The sequence below is a fragment of the Ascidia mentula genome, chromosome 3, assembly GCF_947561715.1.
Source record: "Ascidia mentula chromosome 3, kaAscMent1.1, whole genome shotgun sequence".
In the NCBI taxonomy this organism is placed as follows: domain Eukaryota; kingdom Metazoa; phylum Chordata; class Ascidiacea; order Phlebobranchia; family Ascidiidae; genus Ascidia; species Ascidia mentula.
Window position 1 is genome coordinate 15,875,698 of NC_138568.1, and position 22,193 is coordinate 15,897,890.

At 41.1% G+C, this 22,193-nt stretch overlaps 1 protein-coding gene across 3 annotated transcripts; it reads right to left on the reverse strand.

The window, feature by feature from the left end:
• Positions 1 to 1,708: 1,708 nt before the first annotated feature.
• LOC145896197 (uncharacterized) lies at positions 1,709 to 20,035 on the reverse strand. 3 transcript variants are annotated; one of them, XM_082985080.1, is made up of 4 exons: positions 19,357 to 20,035; positions 4,601 to 4,829; positions 4,237 to 4,303; positions 1,709 to 3,288 (listed from the first exon to the last, which is right to left on the reverse strand). In XM_082985080.1, exons 1-4 carry the CDS (start codon positions 20,012 to 20,014, stop codon positions 2,803 to 2,805), a joined length of 1,440 nt encoding a protein of 479 aa, XP_082841206.1. In that variant the 5' UTR covers positions 20,015 to 20,035; the 3' UTR covers positions 1,709 to 2,802. The 3 variants fall into 3 exon arrangements, with proteins under 3 accessions (XP_082841206.1, XP_082841205.1, XP_082841204.1); XM_082985079.1 differs by having other exon boundaries at positions 4,601 to 4,832; XM_082985078.1 differs by lacking the exon at positions 19,357 to 20,035 and adding an exon at positions 7,983 to 8,819 and having other exon boundaries at positions 4,601 to 4,832.
• Positions 20,036 to 22,193: the final 2,158 nt, after the last annotated feature.

The following is a 22,193-nucleotide window of genomic DNA, read 5'->3' on the forward strand; positions in this document are numbered from 1 at the left end:
GCGTTTTCGGTCAGTTTCTGAGCTGGAATTAAGATCAAGTCGTGGTTTGTCAGTAAGCCGATTTGGATTTTTTCTCAATAGCAGGTCTTAGGAAACAATTGACCTTGCTTAGCTGCTGGTTTCAAACCACTGGCCAGGTGCACTCATATTTCACGACACAAAATTGTGATAGGACATTACCTTTCTCACAACAAAATCACATTGTGACCACATATCTTTATGATTAAGACCAAAATTATCAGGTAATTTTTAAACAAACATTATAGTTTAAAAGCGATGAGTAATGAGGTATTATATATTTTCTTGTTACTTTTCACGTCTGGTGCAATTATCAGATAATGCCCCATTGTATTTTTGTTAATCCGTGGGTTTGGCAAAGCGCGCTTCCCCCCCTTGGTCAGAGCAATTTCGAGTACAATCCAGAACTCTCTCTTTCACTTGACTTGCTTACGTTGATAATGCAATTTTGGACTGCGGAACCGTTAAAAGTGTTTAACGGCGTAACTGAATGTTATTTTTGGCATCATCGACGACCTGGCTACTATGCAACTTATGAAAAGATTATTAGTAAAGTGATTTTGTTCGCCCAAGTAATGACATAAAGACGCATATGACCTTAATTGTGAATAATGTTACTCTAATTTAATTACCAAGTGTGGCCTTCAATCACCGGTCAATAGTTAGTCCAGATGTTGAAAAAAATTTATGAGACTGTGATGCGTGGAATGGGAAATATCGGCGATGAAATTAACGGCGAATGGACGTCGCGCCATTTACGCCGCGTTTGCCCAGACGCGATTGTATATTCGAACGCAGCCATTGACACGTCACTAAACGGCGTTTATTTACGCCTGAAATACTCCATCTGAATGCGCGCGGTACGAGGAGCCAAAGCCCGCAACGCATACTGCGATTACAATTCCAGTAATTGAATTAATACAGTAGAAACAATGCTTGCACAGACTATTTCCTATATTTTTGTACACAATGCGGTAAATTAAAACTAACTAAGCCTTTTTCCGTACAACGAAGTAATTGACCACAATTAAATTTTAATTTGCTTGTTAAAAAGAAACACCTACTAGCTTAAAAACCACTTGCCAAAGCAACAAATCACACAAAGGGTTCCCTGTCTACTTAGCTGTGTTAAAAGTTCCTCCACCAATGAATTCTCTTATACGACATAAGCGTGCGCCAATAGCTTTCCATCGCGCTTCGCCATAGTTGCCTCTGGGGACCAGGTCCCTTGTTTTTTAGTGTTTGTTTATAATCGCGCGCTGTCTGATTATAAACTGTTCGCGCCAAAGCGTCCCTTCGAGACCAAAGTGTTATTTCAGAGGGCCGGAAAGCTTCCTGGGCTATAAGGGCTTCTGAGCGTTGGATCTGGAACCGTTTTGTTCTTTTGTTAGTAAAGTGAAATGTATGATAAAATTATAACTTGTTCGCACAGGAAAAAAGTACATTATCACATAAGATAAACACATATGATTCGATTAACAGGTGCAATAATACGGCAAAATTAGGGCTTTTTTGTTGAAAGCAATAGAAGCACATAAAATTATTAAAATTTTACCATTAAGTATAATTAAAAAACGTCAAAAAAAAATGACATCAAGTTGAAGTTTAATGTCATGAAGAAACCAATGCACAAACGTCTTTAGCGTCACAGACCCAACCTCAATAAACGACAACAGTTAGTTGAATTGAAACCGTTTTATTCGCCTGCAGCAAGTATAATAGCGATCGGCGGTCCGCAAAAAAACACGAAGCAACAAAAACACACTCTTGAAACCCATGCAGGTATGACGTCACGTCTAATGATGACGTAACGCGCAACGGTCTGGCGCACGTCCGCGAGTGAATCAGCATTGGGCGGTCAATGGAAATTTGGTTTAATACAACGGACTTTCATGAGTCAGTTTGTATTCGTAGCACTGGAGACGAAACAAATACATGTTGTGACTTAATGATAACAATTTTGCCTGCGCTGTGTTTAGGACCCAGAAACACATGCAGTTTGCTGGGTTTTTAGGGGTTAAAGTATGTGTGCACACATATATGGATACATAGCACACGCGCACCGCGATGGTTTGAAGAAAAAGTGTTGGACGTCCGTGAAATCGGTACAAAACACGATAAGATCGTTTGTTGCAGAGGGGCCGCTTTTCTCTGCACATGCCATGAATAGAAATAGCCGAAAAATCGAAACGAGGGAGAACAACGAAAATGAATATAAAGAAATACACGATTCGAGGTGACGTTTCCTGTCTTATTTGCTTCTCTTGGTAAAACATTGCGTATGTACATCGCGAAATGAAACGACAACGAAGGAACATTGAGAAAACTGCATACCTGCGTGAACAGCATCGCACGCGCTTCTGACAGGGGCCGGCGCGTTAAAGTATTAGGTTTTGTTTTTCTGGCATGTGATTCGGCGGCGACGGGATTGGAACTTGCAACATTCGGGTGATTGTCGCCGAGCCGCACGTTCACCTTGTATTGATATTATTGTGTAAAAAACGGTTCATGGCAAAATCATAAATCAATGAATATGGCCGACGTATGCGACTGTTTTGTCCATTATTTGGATACAGTTTAAATATATATTTATTTATTTAAACTTGGAACCGTTTAATTTTTGCATTCAAAAAAGGAGTTTAAGTTACGATCAAACATAAACGCGCCAGTGAAAAAAAGTTTCTATGCTTTTAAATAAGTCGTCTTTCTCACATAAACGGAATTAACGAGCAACTACTACGGCAATATTGTCAAGACTTTGACCAGCAAAATACAGGAGCTGCATCAAGGTGCATAATCGCACGACGGGTAACCGAAATATGGCGTCGAATGCTGCTTAGCCTTCATGCGCAGTGACGTAATCGATGACGTACATGGATCGGCGCCATTGCGGTACATGTAAGGCGAAACGCCGGGATTGTAATGGCACGCCGGGTTGGTATTGGTGGAGCCAGCGGTGCCTAATCCGGACAGTCCGTTTCCCATATTCATATTAGGCATCACTGGGTTTGCAGCAATACTCGTGCTCATTGGACTTGGATTGTGAAATCCCAATGCCTGGGTTGTCAAGGGGTTGATGTGTGAGTTGAAACCCCAAGGGAAGGTTTTGGTTCCAAGACTTCCACTTGCAGCGCTCATTTTGCTCGCCCAGTTGTAGCCGTGGTAGAGGGAGTCGCTGTCGTAGGGGATAAAGGGTCCAAATCCTTTGAACTCGTTTAGTTGGTTCCGTTCACGCTTGCGCCATTTTGCCCGTCTGTTCTTGAACCAGACCTGCATAAGTTCAGAGTTATTGGATATTGCATTATGATGTTATTTTACACTAGCATGTATTCTCTATTTCAATGCGTATCTACCATGTGTTGAAACACATACTTTAAAAACTGAACTGATGACTCGTAAACAGCCCGATATATTTTTACAAAATGGGGTGTATATAGTGGTTTATAGTTGATTGACATAAGCTGCATTAGAAAAAATTATCTGTCTATTCGAACATTCATTATCTTCTTTGTGAAAAGTCAGTATCGTTTTAAGATGAAAAGTCAGTATCGTTTTAAGATAAAACATTTACAATTACACAGTTGCGGAGATGCAAAAAAAACAACTATTGTCCTCAAGCGGTTAGTTTAGCAGATGTTACCAAAATCGCCCCTAGCATTCGGCCGTCCGGCGTCTAACCCTATATCGATGGCCATAAACGATTTCGCACGTAAGCGAGTGAGAAGCAACGACATCGATCCCACAACCCGACCTCGGTCTGTCGCAGGTCACAAGTTCTCTTGACGAGTTCGCCAACGAGCGTCTTGACCCACTACGCGGCCACAGCGACTGCTATGTGTATTGGAGACGGGCCAAACGAACGATCGTTTACAAATAAACAGTCGCACACCTGTGACGTGTTGGTTTGATGACGTAGCTGGCCGTTATCGCGCGTGCGACACCATTACGTCCATCGGCTGGGCGCGTTTCAAAATTTCGACTCCGAGCTGCGTTACCCCGCGTTTGATAAAGATAAATATTTTGTTTCAATTTTGCAACGCAGTTTAAGTATTTTACGTTACTGTATTTTGCACAAAAACATTTTTTCATGAAAACTTATTGTCACTGGAAACCATTCCCCGTGTAATTTTTCATTTGTGATTTACAATGTAACATATTTTGCGAAATTGGTTGCCTATGGAAAAACATACAAGTTAAGAGAACACTTTTAACACTTACCCTAACTCTGGCTTCGTTTAAGTTCGTCCAGCGAGCAATATCCTCACGCGTGGTCATATCTGGGTATCTGTAAACAAAACGTGGTTACACGGACTGAAAAAGTACTTTGCACATGAACTATTTCCACAGGAGGTGCTTCACAAAACAAAGCACAATCATTGTTTCCCAAATCAAACACAAAACACTTGAACTTGTTTATGTGAGTGTGAAAAACACGGCATTTAAGGTCAAGAAAATGCCCGTGTGAGTTTTCAGCCTTTAACGTTTCGATTGTAACAATGTGTTATTTCGCAGAAGTGTATAAGTTTCGCGATTGATTTACAACTCACGGAATTGATTGCATCTTATCGGCGCGCCTACTCACCGATTTCTGGCAAACACAGACTCTAGCTCTTGTAGTTGTTGGGATGTAAAGTGGGTCCGCTGACGTCGTTGCCTTCTCCTGTTATTGTCCCCTCCCTCGGCACACTCTGTGTCGCTGCAAGCGTTATCGGTGTTACTCTTGTCAGCGTCCGCGGTACCTCCAGCTTTCTTTTTCTCCTCTCCAGGACTGGATGCACCGCCGTATTCACCTTGCTGCTTTTCCACCATGTCTTCTGCACAAAAAAGACAATATTGAAACTTGGTTGTAAGCGCTTTTGAAACATTGGTTGTCGTGCGATGGTGTTTGTGTGCTTTGTCGACGTTCAACTCATACACACCAACAAAATCCACTTTCTTGGCGGGCATAAAAAATAAACTATTCGGTCGCCATTTATGGTCAGCCATCGAAGCAAATACAACAGACGTGAAACTGATGACAAACAGAAATTCTGTTTCGAAGTCACTTAACACAAGTTTTTGGTCCGGATTGCACAGAAAACCTTATGTCTCTCAGACCATTAAGATCGTCACTTCAACAGAGGCAGATTTCACCGTGTTCAAAAAATAAAATTACAAATTGATCTAGAGACTCCAGACACTAAAACCACGCAGAGACGTGCAAAAACGTACAGCTAGAATTCTCCAAATACTTGGCTTATCACCTGTTTTTAAACCGCCAAATCCCTAGCCTACATGAGGAAGATAGGCCTTAGCTTTGAAGAACCGACAGCAAAACAAAACGAGAAAGGCCTACAAAGACCCCACGCGCGATAACAAGTTCGTAGCTTAACGATATTCAGCGAAATTCGAGAACAAGATTTCAGTCTTGGATAGGACCACGCCGGTAAACGGTGAATTTGTTTATCGAAGTACTAATGAACGCGCCCGCGGCCCTCGAATTGGCGCAACAGTCCTTCGAAGCGTTATCCACCAAGCCGTCGAAATGTGGAAATATCATCTGTGTAAGCGGCTTAATGATATAGTGTTGCGGGGTCGTCGTTGCCTTTCGCAGAGCAATTTGTCGGTTCGTCCCATCCAATTTCGCCAAGTCCTGATCGGATTTAGGAGGATGCGTGGCTTTGGACAAACGGATAATGTTCGCGGTATATGGCAGGTGAAGAGATATTTTCATGACTTTACGTATGGCACGGAAGAAAGAAGGTGGAATCCTCTCTCCCAAAACGGGTCAGTTGTAAGAAGAGATTGAAGGATATTATGGCACGAGAATACTCCCAATTTAGGACGATTTATCCAACTGTAAAACGAACCTCGCCAAGACGAATCCGAAAGGTCTGTTTTTCAATTCACTCATCATTCAGAGCCAACCACACAACGCGTTTCTACATAACGTCACCACCGTACACTTAAATTCCACTGAGAAATATTAGCGACAAAAGCCTTGGAATTTGTCCAGCGCAAAGCACTGTTTTATCCGAATTAGCGGCTCGCTGACATTTTCTCGAACCCTTGCTTTGCTTTTCAGGGACGAACGCTCGCTTATTAAAGCGGGAAACTGGACTAAGGCCAGTGGCGGCGCGGCGGCGGTCGCTGCTATTCCCCAAACATTACTTATCGGACGCAAGCGAAAAGCCATATTCGATCGAACCCTTGAGATTATCAATATAGGTGGTCCTATGGACACTGAATATGGTTGAACTCGTCACTGCCAGAAGAACAACTTTTCAGACTGAGCCTTCTGAGTGTAAATTTACCGAGTTGCTGCCAGCTCTATGGTTATGGTAAAAGGCTGTGCTGTGATCAAACAAATTCCTGGCAATTTTTGGCTCCAGAGCTTTACGGTGGGATTTTTAGAGCATCGTTGGGGTATATTTAAGTCTGCAAGTGTATTCAAACTGTAACCTGTTGTTGCCGAATTTGACCATAAAACTCTCTTTGCGCGTCATGGACCTGATGTGACGTCACTAATCATGGGAGGGCGGGTCCAAAATCCGACGGATCAATGATAACGGCGACGGGGTAAGACGTAGGATTTTCCCCGTTCCTAACGGCGTCCACTTACGCCATACCGACCGAAACTCCCCACGCTTCCAACACTCCTGTAAGCCCCGGCAAGGCGACATGGTCTGGCCTAACAGACATGATGCATTTAGTAGGGCAGCTGGATTAAAGGACTGGGCCCGTGTGGATTCTTCCCGAGGTAATGGCCTTTAGTGTAGGTTTGCGTGGTGGGTTAAGACTGTCCTGTATTAGGCGGTGGTCCATTAGGTAAGCCCTGTTAAGATTCGTGGATATTTTTTGTCGTTAACGCGTTGTTTTACCACAGCGTAAACACTTTTTAAGCAGCCCAAAATGGACAAGGTTGTATATAGGGGGAAAAAAAGCCTATGGGTTGAAATGTGTTCGAAGGAATCAAAACCAATTTAAAAGACAATTCGCAATTCTAAACAGTTTTTATATTTATCGGCAAAAACCTTCGTAATCACCAGACTTCCACATTTCTCAATTTTTCCCAATTTGAGTGCTTACAGGACTGAAACACGGCGCAAATGTTATCTACTCGCCGCACACGCCTTCGGTCGTACGGTGTGAAATGCGCCACTTTCACCGAACAGCGAGCGATATTCCCCGAGCATTATCCTTCCCTTAGCAGCGATGATCTCTTCCTGTTCGGCCGGCGGCAGATTGCGCTGCTGCAATTTACGCCTAATGAAAGATAATATTTGCGCTCGGAAGCAGATTTTCGCTGCTTAAGTGGCGATCAGCTGGTAGCAACGCTACAGTGCGCGCGACTTATGGAGATTTGAAGGGTCTCTGTACGGCCTTATTTCGCTCACAACAGCTTTTGTGATATTACTCTAAGTAAATACATGTTTGCCTGTTATTGATTTTGAGAGATATCGGAAGTGCCTCGGGGTTTCAAGAAACGTAGAGGGTCAAAATGACATGGTCAGTTCAACATTACAATCCTCTCGTTTTGCTTCTAACTTTGATGGTCTTCAAGTTGCAGTCAACGTTTTCGGACAAGTAAATTCACTATCACAACTCACGGATTTACTCGTAATTTTGAGAATAAAAAGACTGAACCATGCTCTTGTTAACATCGTCATGTTTCAAACTGATAATGACGTAAGTTCTTGCCGAAACGTTTTTTCGTATGAAACATGACAATGTTAACAACAGTATGGGCCAGTCTTTTTTTCCCTAAAATCACGATATCAGACGATTTTTGCATTAGGGATAAATATAACTTGCGTTAATTTGTTACTAAAAGCTATTCAACTGAACATATTGCCCATTGTTGCGTGGTTTAAGCAATAGCGCATTGACGCCATTTTGGTTTTCGTCTGGCAGGCCCAGAAACCTCAAGAATTCGCGCCGTATTTCGCGGCCCGAATCGCCGTCGCGATCGAATAATTCGTTACCTTCCATTATCGAAGACTCTGTAGATTCAACACTTTTTGAAGGCGACGGTGTTGTATGATGGCCCTCCTTGGACTTGGAACAGAACGTGTCTTTGTCTTTTGCGCAAGATTCGTCAAAGAAAGCCTTGCCTTCGTCGCAAGATGGCTCAGATTGGCGCGTACGGTTGTTACTCGTATCGGTGTTGTCTCTGGCCGCAGTAGCGTATGTCGACCCAGATGCTACGAGCGAAGCTAGGCCGCTTCCCGGGTGTAGAGGGGACACAGTGGTTGCGGCAACGCTGGTGTTATTAAGCTTGAAGCCCGCTGAAAATTTTCCTGCGTAGCGCGAGAGGTTGTTCGTCCCAAACGGGGAAGTGGCACCGTTCGTCTGCGGCAACCCGTACTGGCCGCTCGTCGAAGACCCGAACAGTGAAGGCGGGTTAGAATTTGGCGAAGACGACGGCGAACCACTCGAGAAGCCGTTAATGTAGCCGTTGTTGTGGTATGCGTAGTAATTGTAGTTCGTCGGCTGCTGGTTCAGGTAATAGGGTTGATGCGCGGCCACCGCGGCTGCAGCAGCGGCTGGTGATGAAAATATGTCGGTCCTGTAGTCCATGACAAGCCCTTCGTTCGAAAGAGCAGTTTTCAAACCACAGTTCTGTGTCTTTTCGAAAGACGTTGGGGTGTAGGAGATATAGGGCGCCTTCATAAAGCGAACTGCCTTTGCATCCGGATATCAAGAGCACGAGAAAAGTGTTTTTCAGATCGCGTTGTACAGATGAAGCCGATGCAACAGTAAGAATAACCGATATTTTGCTAAAATCACCGAAAATTACTTTTTTCGATATAAATATTGTTCAAAACTGCAATATATTTGTTAGTGGTAAAATTAAAAATGCTTTTTTGTTGTTTTGTTTTCTGCCAAACTTGCAAGTATATAAAAGCATATGAGGACAAGATATTGTTACCCTTAGCTCCCACTGAACACACATTATTAGTAACAAACATCTCTTCGACTAATCCGAAATTTTGTACATGCGTAAACCAATATAAACACTTGTCCGCGAAACTAACACGAATTTCATCTAAACCCTAGCAGCCAAACCTGGACAATGCAACTCAACCAATGTCCAACTCTATACAACTGATAGAAGCGAGCCCGAAGATTGTCCTCAGCCTTGCGTTGTAACCTGACACTGCATGCAACCACCTCTAGCCTCTTGCAGGACATTCTCACCTTTACACGTCCAGTACACAATTGCCTTTTTTCCTAAGCGGCGTATCTCAAACAATTCTCTCTCTCTCTCTCTCTCTCTCTCTCTCCCTCTCTCTCTCTCTTTCACGACCAATTTCTCAGCCCCAAAGCGCACCGACAATTAATATCGCCATCACCAAATCATCGTAACCCCTTTGGCTTAAGACTTCATTTTTCATCATCGATGATTGCACCGCGTCATGCGATTGCAACTATTGCATTAAGTATTAGGGCGTCATAATTTTTCCTGATTAATCAAGGCGCCGTTTTCATTTGCGCATTAACGCGCTCGGCTTTAAAATCTCTCTGATGGAATAATTTTTATGTTAATTTCAAAGACAATATGTCCAACTAAAGAGGAAAGCGTTTTACGACGCTAATTCCTTGCTTTCATCATTTCCTAAATATAACGTTCTGAAATGTAATTGCTAATAGCGATTGGACGCGTTCATGCCAAGATAGTGTGGAAATAGGAGCTTTGCAAATTAAGAACCTACTCATTTGATGCAACAAATTTCAAAATACCTCAGAAATATGCGTTTTAAAAATATTACAATCTTTTAATGACGACCGACGTGGAAAATTATTTTACACTTATTTTCAGTTTGTTGAATGGAAGTTTAGCATTTTTGCTGGTCGAAATAATACAGTGATTGAAATAGTTTAGCGGTCAGCCTAAACGCCAAAAATAAATCCCCAACTTGTCTAACTTTCTCCGTTCGTCCAAAGCGTTGGCTTACGAGCCAAAAAGTACGTCTGGCTGCCAATGGACGAAGCACAAAAGCACAGCAAAACAAACTCCCATACTATGCGTGCATTCTAATAGGACGCCTCAACAGGCTAACAATTGACCCGCAGCCGTCTAAAGAGCGAAGCCAACGGCCCTCGACGCACCAAGGACTAGTTGTGAACTTCCAGCAGGCCTAAAACAAGTTTGACAGCGACAAAGCATTTTCTTTTACCCAAGACTTTACATTGCGTCCAATCCTAAGATGTATTTCATTTTTCTGTTAAAACTGTATTAAAACCCCATTTTCTTGAAAATGGTAATTCAAAAACGAGTTTTCAGCTCCAATGAACCCAGTTTTTCGGAATAATGACGTTTAAAATACTCACAAATTACTCCCTTTCTTCTTTGTACGTACAAACCACTCCATAAACCGTACTCGAGTTATAGAATACAATGAACAATAACACAACGTTGACACAAAGCCGCGCTTCAACGTGCCACAGGCTACGACACACAGCAAGGAATGTCGCAGAAACTCGACATAAACTACAAACGATCTAATATAAACGCACAGGCAAATGGCAAGCACGCGACCAACTGCCTACGTAAAGCTGCAGCAAGCAGCTCGGAGATAGAATCTCTAGACAGCGGGCCAGGTTAACCGCCGTATAACAAGGCACAGGGCTGATGTGAATGTCGGTCGTAAGCCCACAGCAGCGCCAGAGGAGTCAACGACCAAGGCTGGATCTACGCTGCGTGTTAATCAGGTTAGAGATGCGCCGATAAGTCAGTATTGCGGTAACGTGCGTGGCGACAAAGTCCAAGTCTGCAGTGAACCACAATCCACATCAAGCACCAATCTTGCAATACCAGCAGTGAGAAAAGAAAGACATCACCGCAATAATTCATTATCGCCCTGTTATGAATTTCAACTGCTTTCTCACCGCAACACTAAATCAACATTAGCTTTAACTATTTTCTTGCCCTAAGTGCAATCTATGCCTCAACTGGCGCCTGCAATTGTTTAAGCGAACACAATCAAACGCACGCAACATGTTCGTCGGTGCGTGCAGAACGTTTGACTGTACGCAGTCTGTAAGTTGTAGAGAGCCACTCCGAGCCGCTCAAGAATTCTTTTATGTAGCGTGCAACTCTCTCGCAAAGTCAAATATAAAAGTGTAACTCGAGCGCCCTCGAGCGTTTACAGTTGTTGCATCCATCCAACAGCGCCGTCTAGCGTTAAGCATTGTACAGATATTAAGCGTCGGCAATATGCCCGAAGTATGTTCCTATATCAGCATTTCACATATTTTCACGTAATTACATGTAGCATGCAGAATATTTTTCACAAAAAATGCAAATACAAATGTAAAATGAGATGTCACAGACAATGACAGATCAAATGATAGGCCCAAGGTATAAATATTTAAACACTTACATTGCAAATATAGCTCGAAAATTGCCGATTAACGTACGTAATGCAGTTGTTTTAAATCAACTTAGTGTTCAGTTTGTAGGCAAACGCCGTGACTCATCTCACATTATACATTTCCTTGCTCGATGCTCGAACGATTAAAGTTGCTCTATAGCAGTGGTTCCCAAAGTGGGCGCAAGTAGTACGTTTACCACTAGTGATATGCGACCGCATTCCAGGTGGTACGCGTGTACCTTTCCGTAATTTTCTTAGCTTATACTTGGTGGAACCTGCGTTCAGCGGATTCAAAAAGAAACGTCTTGATATCGACAATTGAGGAGACAATTACGATGGTTTTTGTCCGACATGAAACCTAATATTAAGAAATTGGTGTCATTGCACCAACCTCGCCCATCGCGTTAATTGACAAGCAACAAATAAATTCTTTGTGTTTTTTTTTGTCTGTTTTGTTGGGCGTTGTTAAATGACTAAGGTGTTTGGGGGGCGGTGCAGAAGAAAAGTTTGGGAAACGCTGCTCTGTAGCGACCGCGTGCGGTTTCAATTTTAAAGCAAATAAATCCGCCAGGCGAAGTGAGACACGTTTTGGTTGCCAATGCATTTTCTTTGCAATAAAGAGGTTTATCAGAAGCACAACGCTGAGTATATTTACCTAAATTTTACAAACCACAAAGGATATGAAATTCGCTTTAACAACTAAGCTTTCGTGTTGCGGACAATTTCTGACCCACAGAGTGACAAGCTTCTATGCTCAGCATGAGATTCGAACGATCTCACCTACTAGACCAGTTTTTTTGCCTAGTGATTATATCGCAAGCGCTGGGACGTTGTATTAGTGAGTACATGTTGTCGATTTACCACAAGGAACGGTAAAATCGTTTCATTTTTTTCAGAAGGTTTCCACGCATTTTTGTCTCTAATGACCTGTGTTTTAGGAAACGATAATTTCGAAAAACTGCAAAAATGCAGAGCAATGGAATTTGCTCTGACACCTTACCGATTGATTTGTCAGAAACCAATGAGATTAACATGTAATGGGTGAGTTACAAGAGGCAAAGAACATTTATCAACACGATAGAACACACGTGGCACCCGCATGTGGATTCCAAGTGTTCCCAAACCTAATAACATCGCCTGCGAATTAAATCTTAACTGCGCAGCCTTTCTGTTTTAATTATCAGGACTTTTTATCCTATTAAAATCATTCTGAATTTAAAGGGATGTACAAGTTGCAAATATGTTACAAACAGAGGCAATTAATTGAGTTTGCGATAAAATTTGAGTAGATTCAAAAACGAGTCCAAATATTTCCTTAATCCTTGTTCAGTTCATTTGTCGATAATAGAATTACACAACAAGCTTAGACAAGCAAAAAGGATAATTCAAAGAAACAAGACTTTAAAGTGACCTAAACAGCTTTCTTCCGTAAATATTGCCCCTGTGGAAATACCGCTTGGGGGGTAAATGCAGCAGCCCCAAATTACCTTCCAAAGACTCCAAAGCGAAACCTTAAAGGGAACTGAGATTGTTCTCAACCGAGGAAAGGTGCAGGGGAGTGAGATAATTACGAATACTTTTCGACAGGCGAGTGTAAACGTGTCCACCGAGGCAGAATGATGTTGTTTAAAAGATGTGCGCGCCAAATCCACCCGGGTTTAGTTGTCCGTCGGAGCGAATATGTGACGCACTATCTGTTCCACTTCCATCCACCATCCCACAGACTGCATTCCTATCAGATGAACTTTTTTCGGTTGAACATTTGGTGAAAAAAAAATACTTGAGCGCCATTTTGCTATTCCGTTGGTCGAGGTTTCAAAAAAATATTTTTAGTTAATGTTATTGCGAAATGATTTGATTCAAGTTTTTCTTTTTACCTAAATGGAACGCATGCCGCTGTGAAACACTAAGTGACCACATTTTATTTTAAACTGCAAATACACTAATAAGCCAAAAGTTTTGTCGTGTTTGTAATTACAAGAGTAAATTTATCTTTTTTTGGCGAGCAATTTTGAAACAGAAGTGCGATTCATTTACAACTTTATGCACAAGAATTTCACGATGCAAAATTAGGCAGATAAAAAATTAGAAACAACATTAAAATTTGAACGTTTTTATTAAGAGTTTTGTTAAAAAAATCCCAAATATTCCGTTGCCAATCTTTTTAACTATCGAAAAATATTATTTTTAAAAAATTTCAGGACAAAATGCCTGAAACCAAACAGCAGCTTCATTGAAAAGATAACCTGCAGTTATTCTATGCATTGGTGCAGAAAATTCACATCATAAATTTTCGTGTAGAACATGCCCGAAGGCAAAAGAAGCAGCAGAAACTTGAGCGAAATAACATACGCCGACGGAAAGGGATTATCTGAAGCTTGGCAGCGACCTGTTTTATGGTGCGGTGTTTTTGTGCTTCGATGTATCATGTCTCTAATAAGTGCTTTGTTTGGAAAATGATTGTGACATTATTAAGTATTCACGCAAAAACGCGATACATTTAAATATTAAGCATCACATCAATATTTGATGCTTTTAAAAATTGGCCACAAAATTTTAAATCAAGTAAAACTATGTTTATTAGTTTTTATAACATATAAACTTTTTTATGTCTTTTATGAAATGTTTTTTAACAATTGCTCCGAAATAATTGAAATTAACATACGAGAAAAAATACGCCTCTTTGCAATAAATACCAACGACAATTATTGACGAAACTGCCCCTTGTGATAGACTGAAATAGACGCTACCATGTTGATGGTTATTGTCCTAATACGTGGTGGAGGTTGTACCAGAAAGGGAATTTATCTTTCTCTGACTTTTGTGTTACTCGCCCAGCGGATACCGTTATCGCCATCTAGTGGCTAACTATATTACTACAATTTGAATAAAGTGTTTATCAAACAACGGAGTATTAACAGTAAAAAGCACAGACGAATAAAATTAGTAAAGATGTAACACAAGGTTTTGACACAAATTCAATACAATTAAACATTACATCGACGCATTCAACGTTCAATCGTTATATCGCAGTAAATATACAAAGAAATTGTGAGCAATATCCATGCGCTGTCGCCTTTATGGGTTATTTGTTGACTACTTTGGTGCTGGGCGGACTTCGTTGGTAAGTGGCAGTTTTTGAAATTGGTGGTCAAGCACGAAATAATTGCGTGAATGTTTTTGCTTGCGTGATTAACTTTCTCCCTGCATAGACTTTTTGCAATGCCTATTTTGAAAGTACTTTTCATTTTAAAATCATCAAAGCTATCTTTTTTTAACTTTTGGGGGTATTCGTGGTCGTAATGTCACGCTGCACGACGGTCAAGATATAGTGTGGCGATTGGCGCGTTGCCAAACCGTGCTAGTTTGCAATAAAATCCACACCCGCTGGAGTTTCTTCTAGGGTTCTTCAAACTGTTTTCCGCGGTACACTGATGTGCCGTAAAGTGGGTTTAGGCGTGCCGCGATATATTTACAATGTTATAGACTGCAATCGTCGCTTTCCTTCATGACGTAAAGTAAGAACAAACAACGTCAGAAACCAAAAGTAGTACCGCTTTAAAGCAACTCCTAAACTGGTCATCTTTTTCTGTTTCGTTTTATAACTTGAACAGATTTAAAAGTTTGGTGCGCCGCAAACGAATGAAGAGGATCCAAGTGTGCCGTTGAGCCTTGAAGGTTTGTAATAGCTTGTCCGAGCCTACTCCATTGCATTGTTGCATTGCACCCATTAGGACGAGGTGGACATTGACTGTTTTGTGCGTTTAAGTTGATAATGAAATTGTTTGAAGAAAATAGTCTACAAGGCAAAGCGGCTGACCCAACATTCTAACTAAAATGTCCCCTAAATACAGTGTTAAATTCGGCATTTGCACTTCTCATATATGTACAATTATTTTTAAACTATATAGGACAAGTGCTGCCACACAATAACAGACATTGCAGCGTACAACAATAATTTTTTTTAGTATTTTCAATTATTTCAAACCTTTTCGTTGCCAAAATAGAATTATAAATACCGAAGTTACCAGTAAATTTAAATAGGGAAGATTTAGCCCGTGTTTAGAAACGCATGTGAAAATCGCTAGTCATCTTTGCAGCAATGGTAATTGTGTATTTATTGTGTGACGCCATAATGGTCAATCGATTGCAAACAGTTGGAGGTCGAAAGATCAAAGAGAAATCCAACAAACGATTGTGACGTCTTGACTTGTATTGTGTCTTATTTGTGGTTAGGTGGGAACGAAAACTAATCTGGCAGGGCGACATATATTCAAGAAATGAGCCTTTCAGTTGACTTTATGCGTCTCCCACGTTTTCAAAAAAGAGTGGACTGCTCACAATTCGCCTCCCGCGCATTTCAGTACAAAGGTATAAAAACTAAGCAAAATTTGTATTCTTTCGTTCATGTTTCGCTAAAATTTTTTGAAAACAGCAAATTTTATACGAAATTCTGTACATGGCCACAACGTAATGCGTATTCGCCCATCTCTAAACGTAAGCCCACCTTCGATTACATGCAACTCATCAACAATTTTGGGGATAATAGACACATAACAATTTTTAACAAATTATACCACTTCCTTTTCCTTTAACTGTGTTACATAAAAATTTGCTTTTTAAACGTGGATTGAGGTAAAATTCGATGAATTGTATCGACTATCTATTGTAGATTGTTGGCCACCTAGTGGTGACTTATTCTTGAGGGACAACCAAATTGTGCTTGTACCAGTATTTGAGCGCCACAAACTAATAAAGTGCCAGCTGGTATGCTCGTGGTTTGTTAAAATTGCAACTATAAAAGGATGGTTTTACAAGTAGTAGGACCATTTCAGTAAAATCATCACATTTCTAAAGGTGATAAAGGGGTGGGAATGCCTCGAGTTCGCAAAAAAAAATCTTGTGCGCATTTTGGATATCGACAATAGCTACAAAGGTGAAGTGAGTTTTCCGACAATCAAAACCGTTGGACGTAAAAACCAACCTGCAGAGGCTTCAGAGAAACATGTGCGATATTTACTGTTTTAACGGTTTCAAGTATTTTGGAAATAATAAAAGCTAACAGTTTAGTGGGTATTTGTCTTCATTTCTCTCAGTTGACACGCCACTTTTCGTACTTCTGTAGGGCGAATTTAGATCGAATCGATACTCAAAGCTATTCTTTGACATTCTTTTGTAAGGAATGACCTTGAACGGTATTAGCAACGTGTGCTTAAAACGAAACACGATTGCGTTGTTTAAAATATTGTTCAACTCAATCCGTGCATCAGAATGCGTGCATTTTTTCGTAAATAGAAAGTATTACACGCTCTACACGAAACATCCGGAAAACAGCTACGATTTTTGCTGTTACAAACGAGCAATCACCCACAACAACATAAACTCAGTGAACGTATAAGCACAGGATATCCGCTGCTACATTGCATTCCTTTCCAAAATATCACTCACGTTTTGGAAACATTTTTGGCAGGTTAGAAATGTTCAATTGCACAGTTTATGCGAGAATTTAGAAATTTTTTTCTCATCAAGTGTGCTGTGTGCATTAACGAAAGATAAAAAAAACATTTTTCCGGTGAAAAAAAGTAAAATCACAAAATCCTGAAAACGATCGATGAAAAGTATCCGAATCTTGGTCAACAAACAACAAAATACCAGGCTGCAGTTTCAAAGATTCAGTCGAACTGTCAACGAAATATGCAACGACGACCTAGCAACGTCAGCGCATGACGTCAGCAGGGGTTAAAATATCGACCTCACGATTGGCGAATGGGGGAGGCTTTTTAGCCCAAATTCCGTACACCGCTTCGTTGAACGCTTTAATACCAGCTCAGGCCGCCTATTCGTAGTCATCCAAGCCAGCTCACTGGTTTATTTATGAAAACCAGCACTGGGTTATTTGCCGCCAAAAGCTCGCATTGTTCTCACAGGGAGTTCGCTAGGCGGTTCGTTGGGGCTTTGTGGAGCCAGTAATTTAGGCGGCGCGGCGTCTGTGGTGCTGCGCGGCCCGAACCGATCAACCGTGAAACGCCGGAGACATAAATATTTTATTTTTTTGCTTTTTAATGAAGGCCCAAGTACTCTGATGTGTTGGAATGGAGGGCGTCACTTTCGTCCCTATACTTGTGATCCGAAAGGCGTGGGCCAAGATAATTGATCCGAAAACTATTTGATCTTTGTATGGGTTGCACTCACATTGGCACCTCGAACTTGAATTCGCCAACTAAGATATAAGCACAGCGACATAAAACAACAAGAATCTAGACCTTAGCTACAGACTATGCCACGCATATTTTTCATGTCAAAAAATCTGTAAAACAATATTAGCAATGCAGCTCAAACATCCTTTCATGTATATTTTACTTTAGTGGTTATGGTAGTTCCTCATGTATCCATAAAACATAAAACAGCATTTTGTTTCGCCAAATATATTTACAAAAATTTGACAAACCGTTGTGGTCGAACAGGAAATATAGTATTTCACCTTCGCGACTTGTAGCGCAAGACATAACCACCATCAGTATATGTATCTCCACCCACACATGCGCCCAGTGACTCAAAATCCCATTTAGGGCGACATAATAACCGCAGACCACACAACGTACAATATCAAGTTCCCCGTAATCGTTCTTCCCAAAATATATTTGTAAACACTTTAAACTGATCACGAAATATGATGACTCGAGTGACAGATAACAAGACGCCGTCAAAGAAATGGTCAAGTGTCGGCGGAGAGGTGTCTTAGCCGACCAACAAACACTTGAAGGCAGTGCGCGATGTCCTGTACAAGGACACATCAATTTATGAATCGACATGACAAACCTGAGGACTGGGAGAAGGTTTAATGCGATAACTGTCTGTCGCCAATAAGGAGTTTCCAAATTATTGGAAAACGGTCGAAAATTGTCGGGGGGAGCCTGTGGCGCTCAACGCGTACAAAATGGCGGGGGCGATTTGGGGACTGGGGTGCAACAAAGATGGTTACATTCAATTCAGCAACGCCAAAATCGACAGTCAATCAAGATTTTGTCAGTAAAATACCAATGATATTTTATACTTTCGTGTTGGTCGTGGGCACATTCCCAAATCAAAACTCACAAATGAATGGCATCCGAACATAAGTTGTATCCTAGAACTATCTCACAGTGTCGAAACCACAAACTCCAAAGAGCAAAATCTTGGCAGTAGGTCAGGAAATTACCCAAAATCTAATCGAAAATCCCGAAAGAAATCAAAAATATTCCTACCAATCTGTAAAAATGTTGACTCTGGTTCATACAAAAAATAATCGCGAAAATATCAGGCGTCTGAACTAAATTACAATTTAGCTCAATTAAAATTTAGCATTTCAATAAAAGCTGATGTAATTGATAATGAAATGGAAACAACAGCAAAACAAAGTTTGTGTTCCGATTCCAGAACACACTTTGCAGGAGTTTTTTTTATCCTTTTGCAAACACGGCCAAGTTGAATATTTCAACCGCATTTCATGTTTAATAGATGACGAAGAAAGCGTAAAGAAATTTGATTCACAACAGGGCTGGAAACTCTGACACCAAAAGACCGACAAAAGAGGCAAAGATAATTGACGTATTGCAGATCAAAAGTGTTTAACTTAAACCAGAAGTAGTGATATAGAGTGTATCACAGTAATATGTGCGGATTCCACTTCAGCCTTTTTTGCTGAATATGGTTTTAGGTTACGATGTTTTCTTGCTTAATTCAAGTGTTTTTTCTCGAAATTTGCCGTTTGACAGAGAGAAAATTTGGACACAGCGAGAAAATTTGACTGCATTTCTGATTTTGGCACTCCGATCAAACTATCGTGCCATCATGAAGCTTTTGGTGATAAACATTCTGAGTCTTATGTCACGAGTGCTGTCCATTGAGAAACTTATAAAAAATTCAACCAGTTTTGAAAAAAACTTGTTTTCAAATAAGACCCGCAACCTTTAAAATTTCACTAAACAAAAATTGTACCAACCATTTGTCTTTGCTTCGACGTTGACGGAATGAACCATGGATGCACCGCCGCCGTTGTATTCGGAAGATGAACCTGGTTGACTCGGCTGCTGTTGTTGAGTGGGGAATTGGAAGTAGTATGGATTAGCAGAAGCCGGGGAAGAGCTGGAAAAGCCCGCTGAGGACATTGGATGGACTCCGGATTCGGCGGTTTGGTGCTGATGTGCGTAGCTGCTCGTGCTTGGCTCAAACATTTGCTGACCAGCGGGAAAAGATTGCATCACTTTTGGTTGAAGGGTTACCTCCTGTTTAATATGGATCGTATGTTGATGTAAAAAGTTTACTGAGTGATTGATAGGCGGTTGCTGGTGCGGTAGAGGCGGTTGCTGTGGATGATGTGTTCCTTGAAACTCGAAAAAATCTGGTTGATCCTGTAAGTCGGATCTTTGCTGTTGTTGATGTGGTTTTTGCACGTTCAAGTGCTCAAGTTTCGGGGTCTGGAGAGTGGTAAAGGACTCCTCTTCTTGTTCGCTTGTGACCTCACAATGGCTCGTTACGTAGTAATTGTTGTCTAGATGAGACGTGCTCTGTTCTGCCGTGAGATTTTGACGGGCCGACGATGTTGTTTGTGTTTCGCTTTGATAATTCAGTATACTAGAATCGGTCAATGTTGTTTCCATTATTTATTCAAAGATCATATTGGGTCTGAAACCAATGTAACGGAAACAATGTAAGTTTGAAAACAAACCTCATTGTAAACTAATCCTAAAAAATTTTAACCTCTGTGTGACGTCACTGCGAAGGCTTGTAAGACTATCACTGCCTTAAACACTGTAACCTTCTTACAAGTATTGTTTACAGCTTTGCTCCACTGTTTAATTATCGCAAACATATCCCCATGTAATGATCTTAAATTTTAAGTGGTCAAAATGCCAATGTTTTGTCAACATTTTATATATCTTTTCCATCACGCACGCAACTAAAACCGAAGGTTGCAAAAATATTAAATCCATTGCATTAAATCGGTTGTGGTTTGAGAAATATTTTATCTGCTTCTCGGACAAAGAAACGTTGCCAATTCGCCCCAAGATTTTAAAAGGATTTTGCTTTTGTGCCAACATAACCATATCAGACCGAAATTAAAATGGCGGACTGAGCATTGAGCCGCGAAACCAAACCAAGGCTAAAACGAAAAGAATTCAATCCAAAACGCGCGATTATTGCGCAACAATCAAACAAGAATATTACTTTAAATGTACATTTAAAATAGTTCTAGATTTAATGCAATCTAAAGCGTCCATACATTTTGTAGGAAGTTGGTGCACGTCGCTATTTGTCAAATCTGGATTGGTAGCTACTTTTGGCAATTAGCACGCTATCAAATATCGCCATAAGATGCCTGCAATGGAAACTGAGATAACACGAACGCTTACCTAAATCCGATGTCTCGATTAGATATCACACTTTACAATAGCTGACTCTACGTTTTGTGCCTTTAATCCCCGAAATTATCCTCAATGCTACTTAATCCGCCAACTTATCAAAAGCGGACAGCACTTGCTCTGGCGTCTCACATAGGAACTGAGCTGTGCGCTGCACGTTGTTACGTCACACAATGACCTTCGTCCTACGTCACAATCGCGTTGAACATAGATTCTACAGAGAGGTGTTGACGTAATTTGTTCAAAGGAAGGATGGCGACTTGTTAATTTCGGTATGTTAAACGCATATAAGAAATAAAAGTTGAACTGTCATCTTTAGAATCCTTAAATATGAAGCTTATTTGTCTATTTAAGTTGAATATATATTTTAACAAGACTAACATTAAAGCAAAATTACTCTTTCCACAAGTTTATATTTAAGTAGGAAACCATCTGAAGGAATGACAGCTCAATAAACACCTTGAGGTCTGCTGCATGCATAAAATGGCCACGCTTTATTATTACACGCTCTCATAGCTAGATGTTTAAGTGATGAAACAAAGCAGAAGTTTGAACAGTTCAACCAAGCATTTTTTGTTCACTCAAGATTGACTTTGCAAAATTGTGGTCACAATTTGCAAAACTTATTTTTGCTTTCAAGCATTTTAATGTGGATTCCGCATACAGGGATGATATCCCTTGAATAACTTTTCAAACAAAAATAATTTCATGAAATAATTACAGAGGCAGAATAAAATATATTTTACCTGCATAAAATTCATTCAACAAAGGTAAGCTTTTTTCAAAAAGAAAGAATATAAAATGTCAGCCGAGATTTAAAGATTAGATGACAATTTGCTTACAAAACTGAAGACCAGCAGGCAAAGGCGGCTAATTGAGCTCAAACCGTATGAATTTACCATGCCACCTCCGCACCTGCTCTCGTATCAAGCTACAGACATTCGATGTGCAATATCGTAGCACCGCTGGCCTTTTTAAACGCCCGCCCTTTCCCTCAATACCTGCCTCCGACTAAGCACCTTTTCTAGGCGGGTGGCCCGGCCAACCTTCAAAGCCCAAATCCCTTGCTCCGTGAAGCAGGACCCGGGTCGGCACGTCACGTCCGGCGGACGTAAGGCCGGGCCAAATTAAGTCCCTCGTTTGGTGTTTCGACTTCGGGCCGCGCCACCAGGACGACTGACAAGTGCCCGGACGGCGTCAGGTCGCATCTTTGAAGAGGAGCCGAGCGCTCAGCATGGGGTATGGAGATTCGGCATCGGTCGCCCGTCAGTCAGTGAACGTCTGACTTGGACGTTTAGCCGCGATTATTCATCTATTATTACAGTTATGTCGCTGGGCGCGTCTACCTTGCCAGCACGTATATGTTGTCGCCCGCACCGGTTGCCTCGGCGGTACACATGAAAAGAAACTCAATCTT

Excerpts from the sequence above, each read along its gene's own strand:
- LOC145896197 (XM_082985078.1), bottom strand. The coding sequence starts at position 8,670 with ATGAAGGCGCCCTATATCTCCTACACCCCAACGTCTTTCGAAAAGACA. Across the intron at positions 4,833-7,982 it reads AGAGTCTTCGATAATGGAAG|AAGACATGGTGGAAAAGCAG; the intron begins GTAACGAATTAT and ends TTTTTTGTGCAG. Across the intron at positions 3,289-4,236 it reads TAAACGAAGCCAGAGTTAGG|GTCTGGTTCAAGAACAGACG; the intron begins GTAAGTGTTAAA and ends GAACTTATGCAG.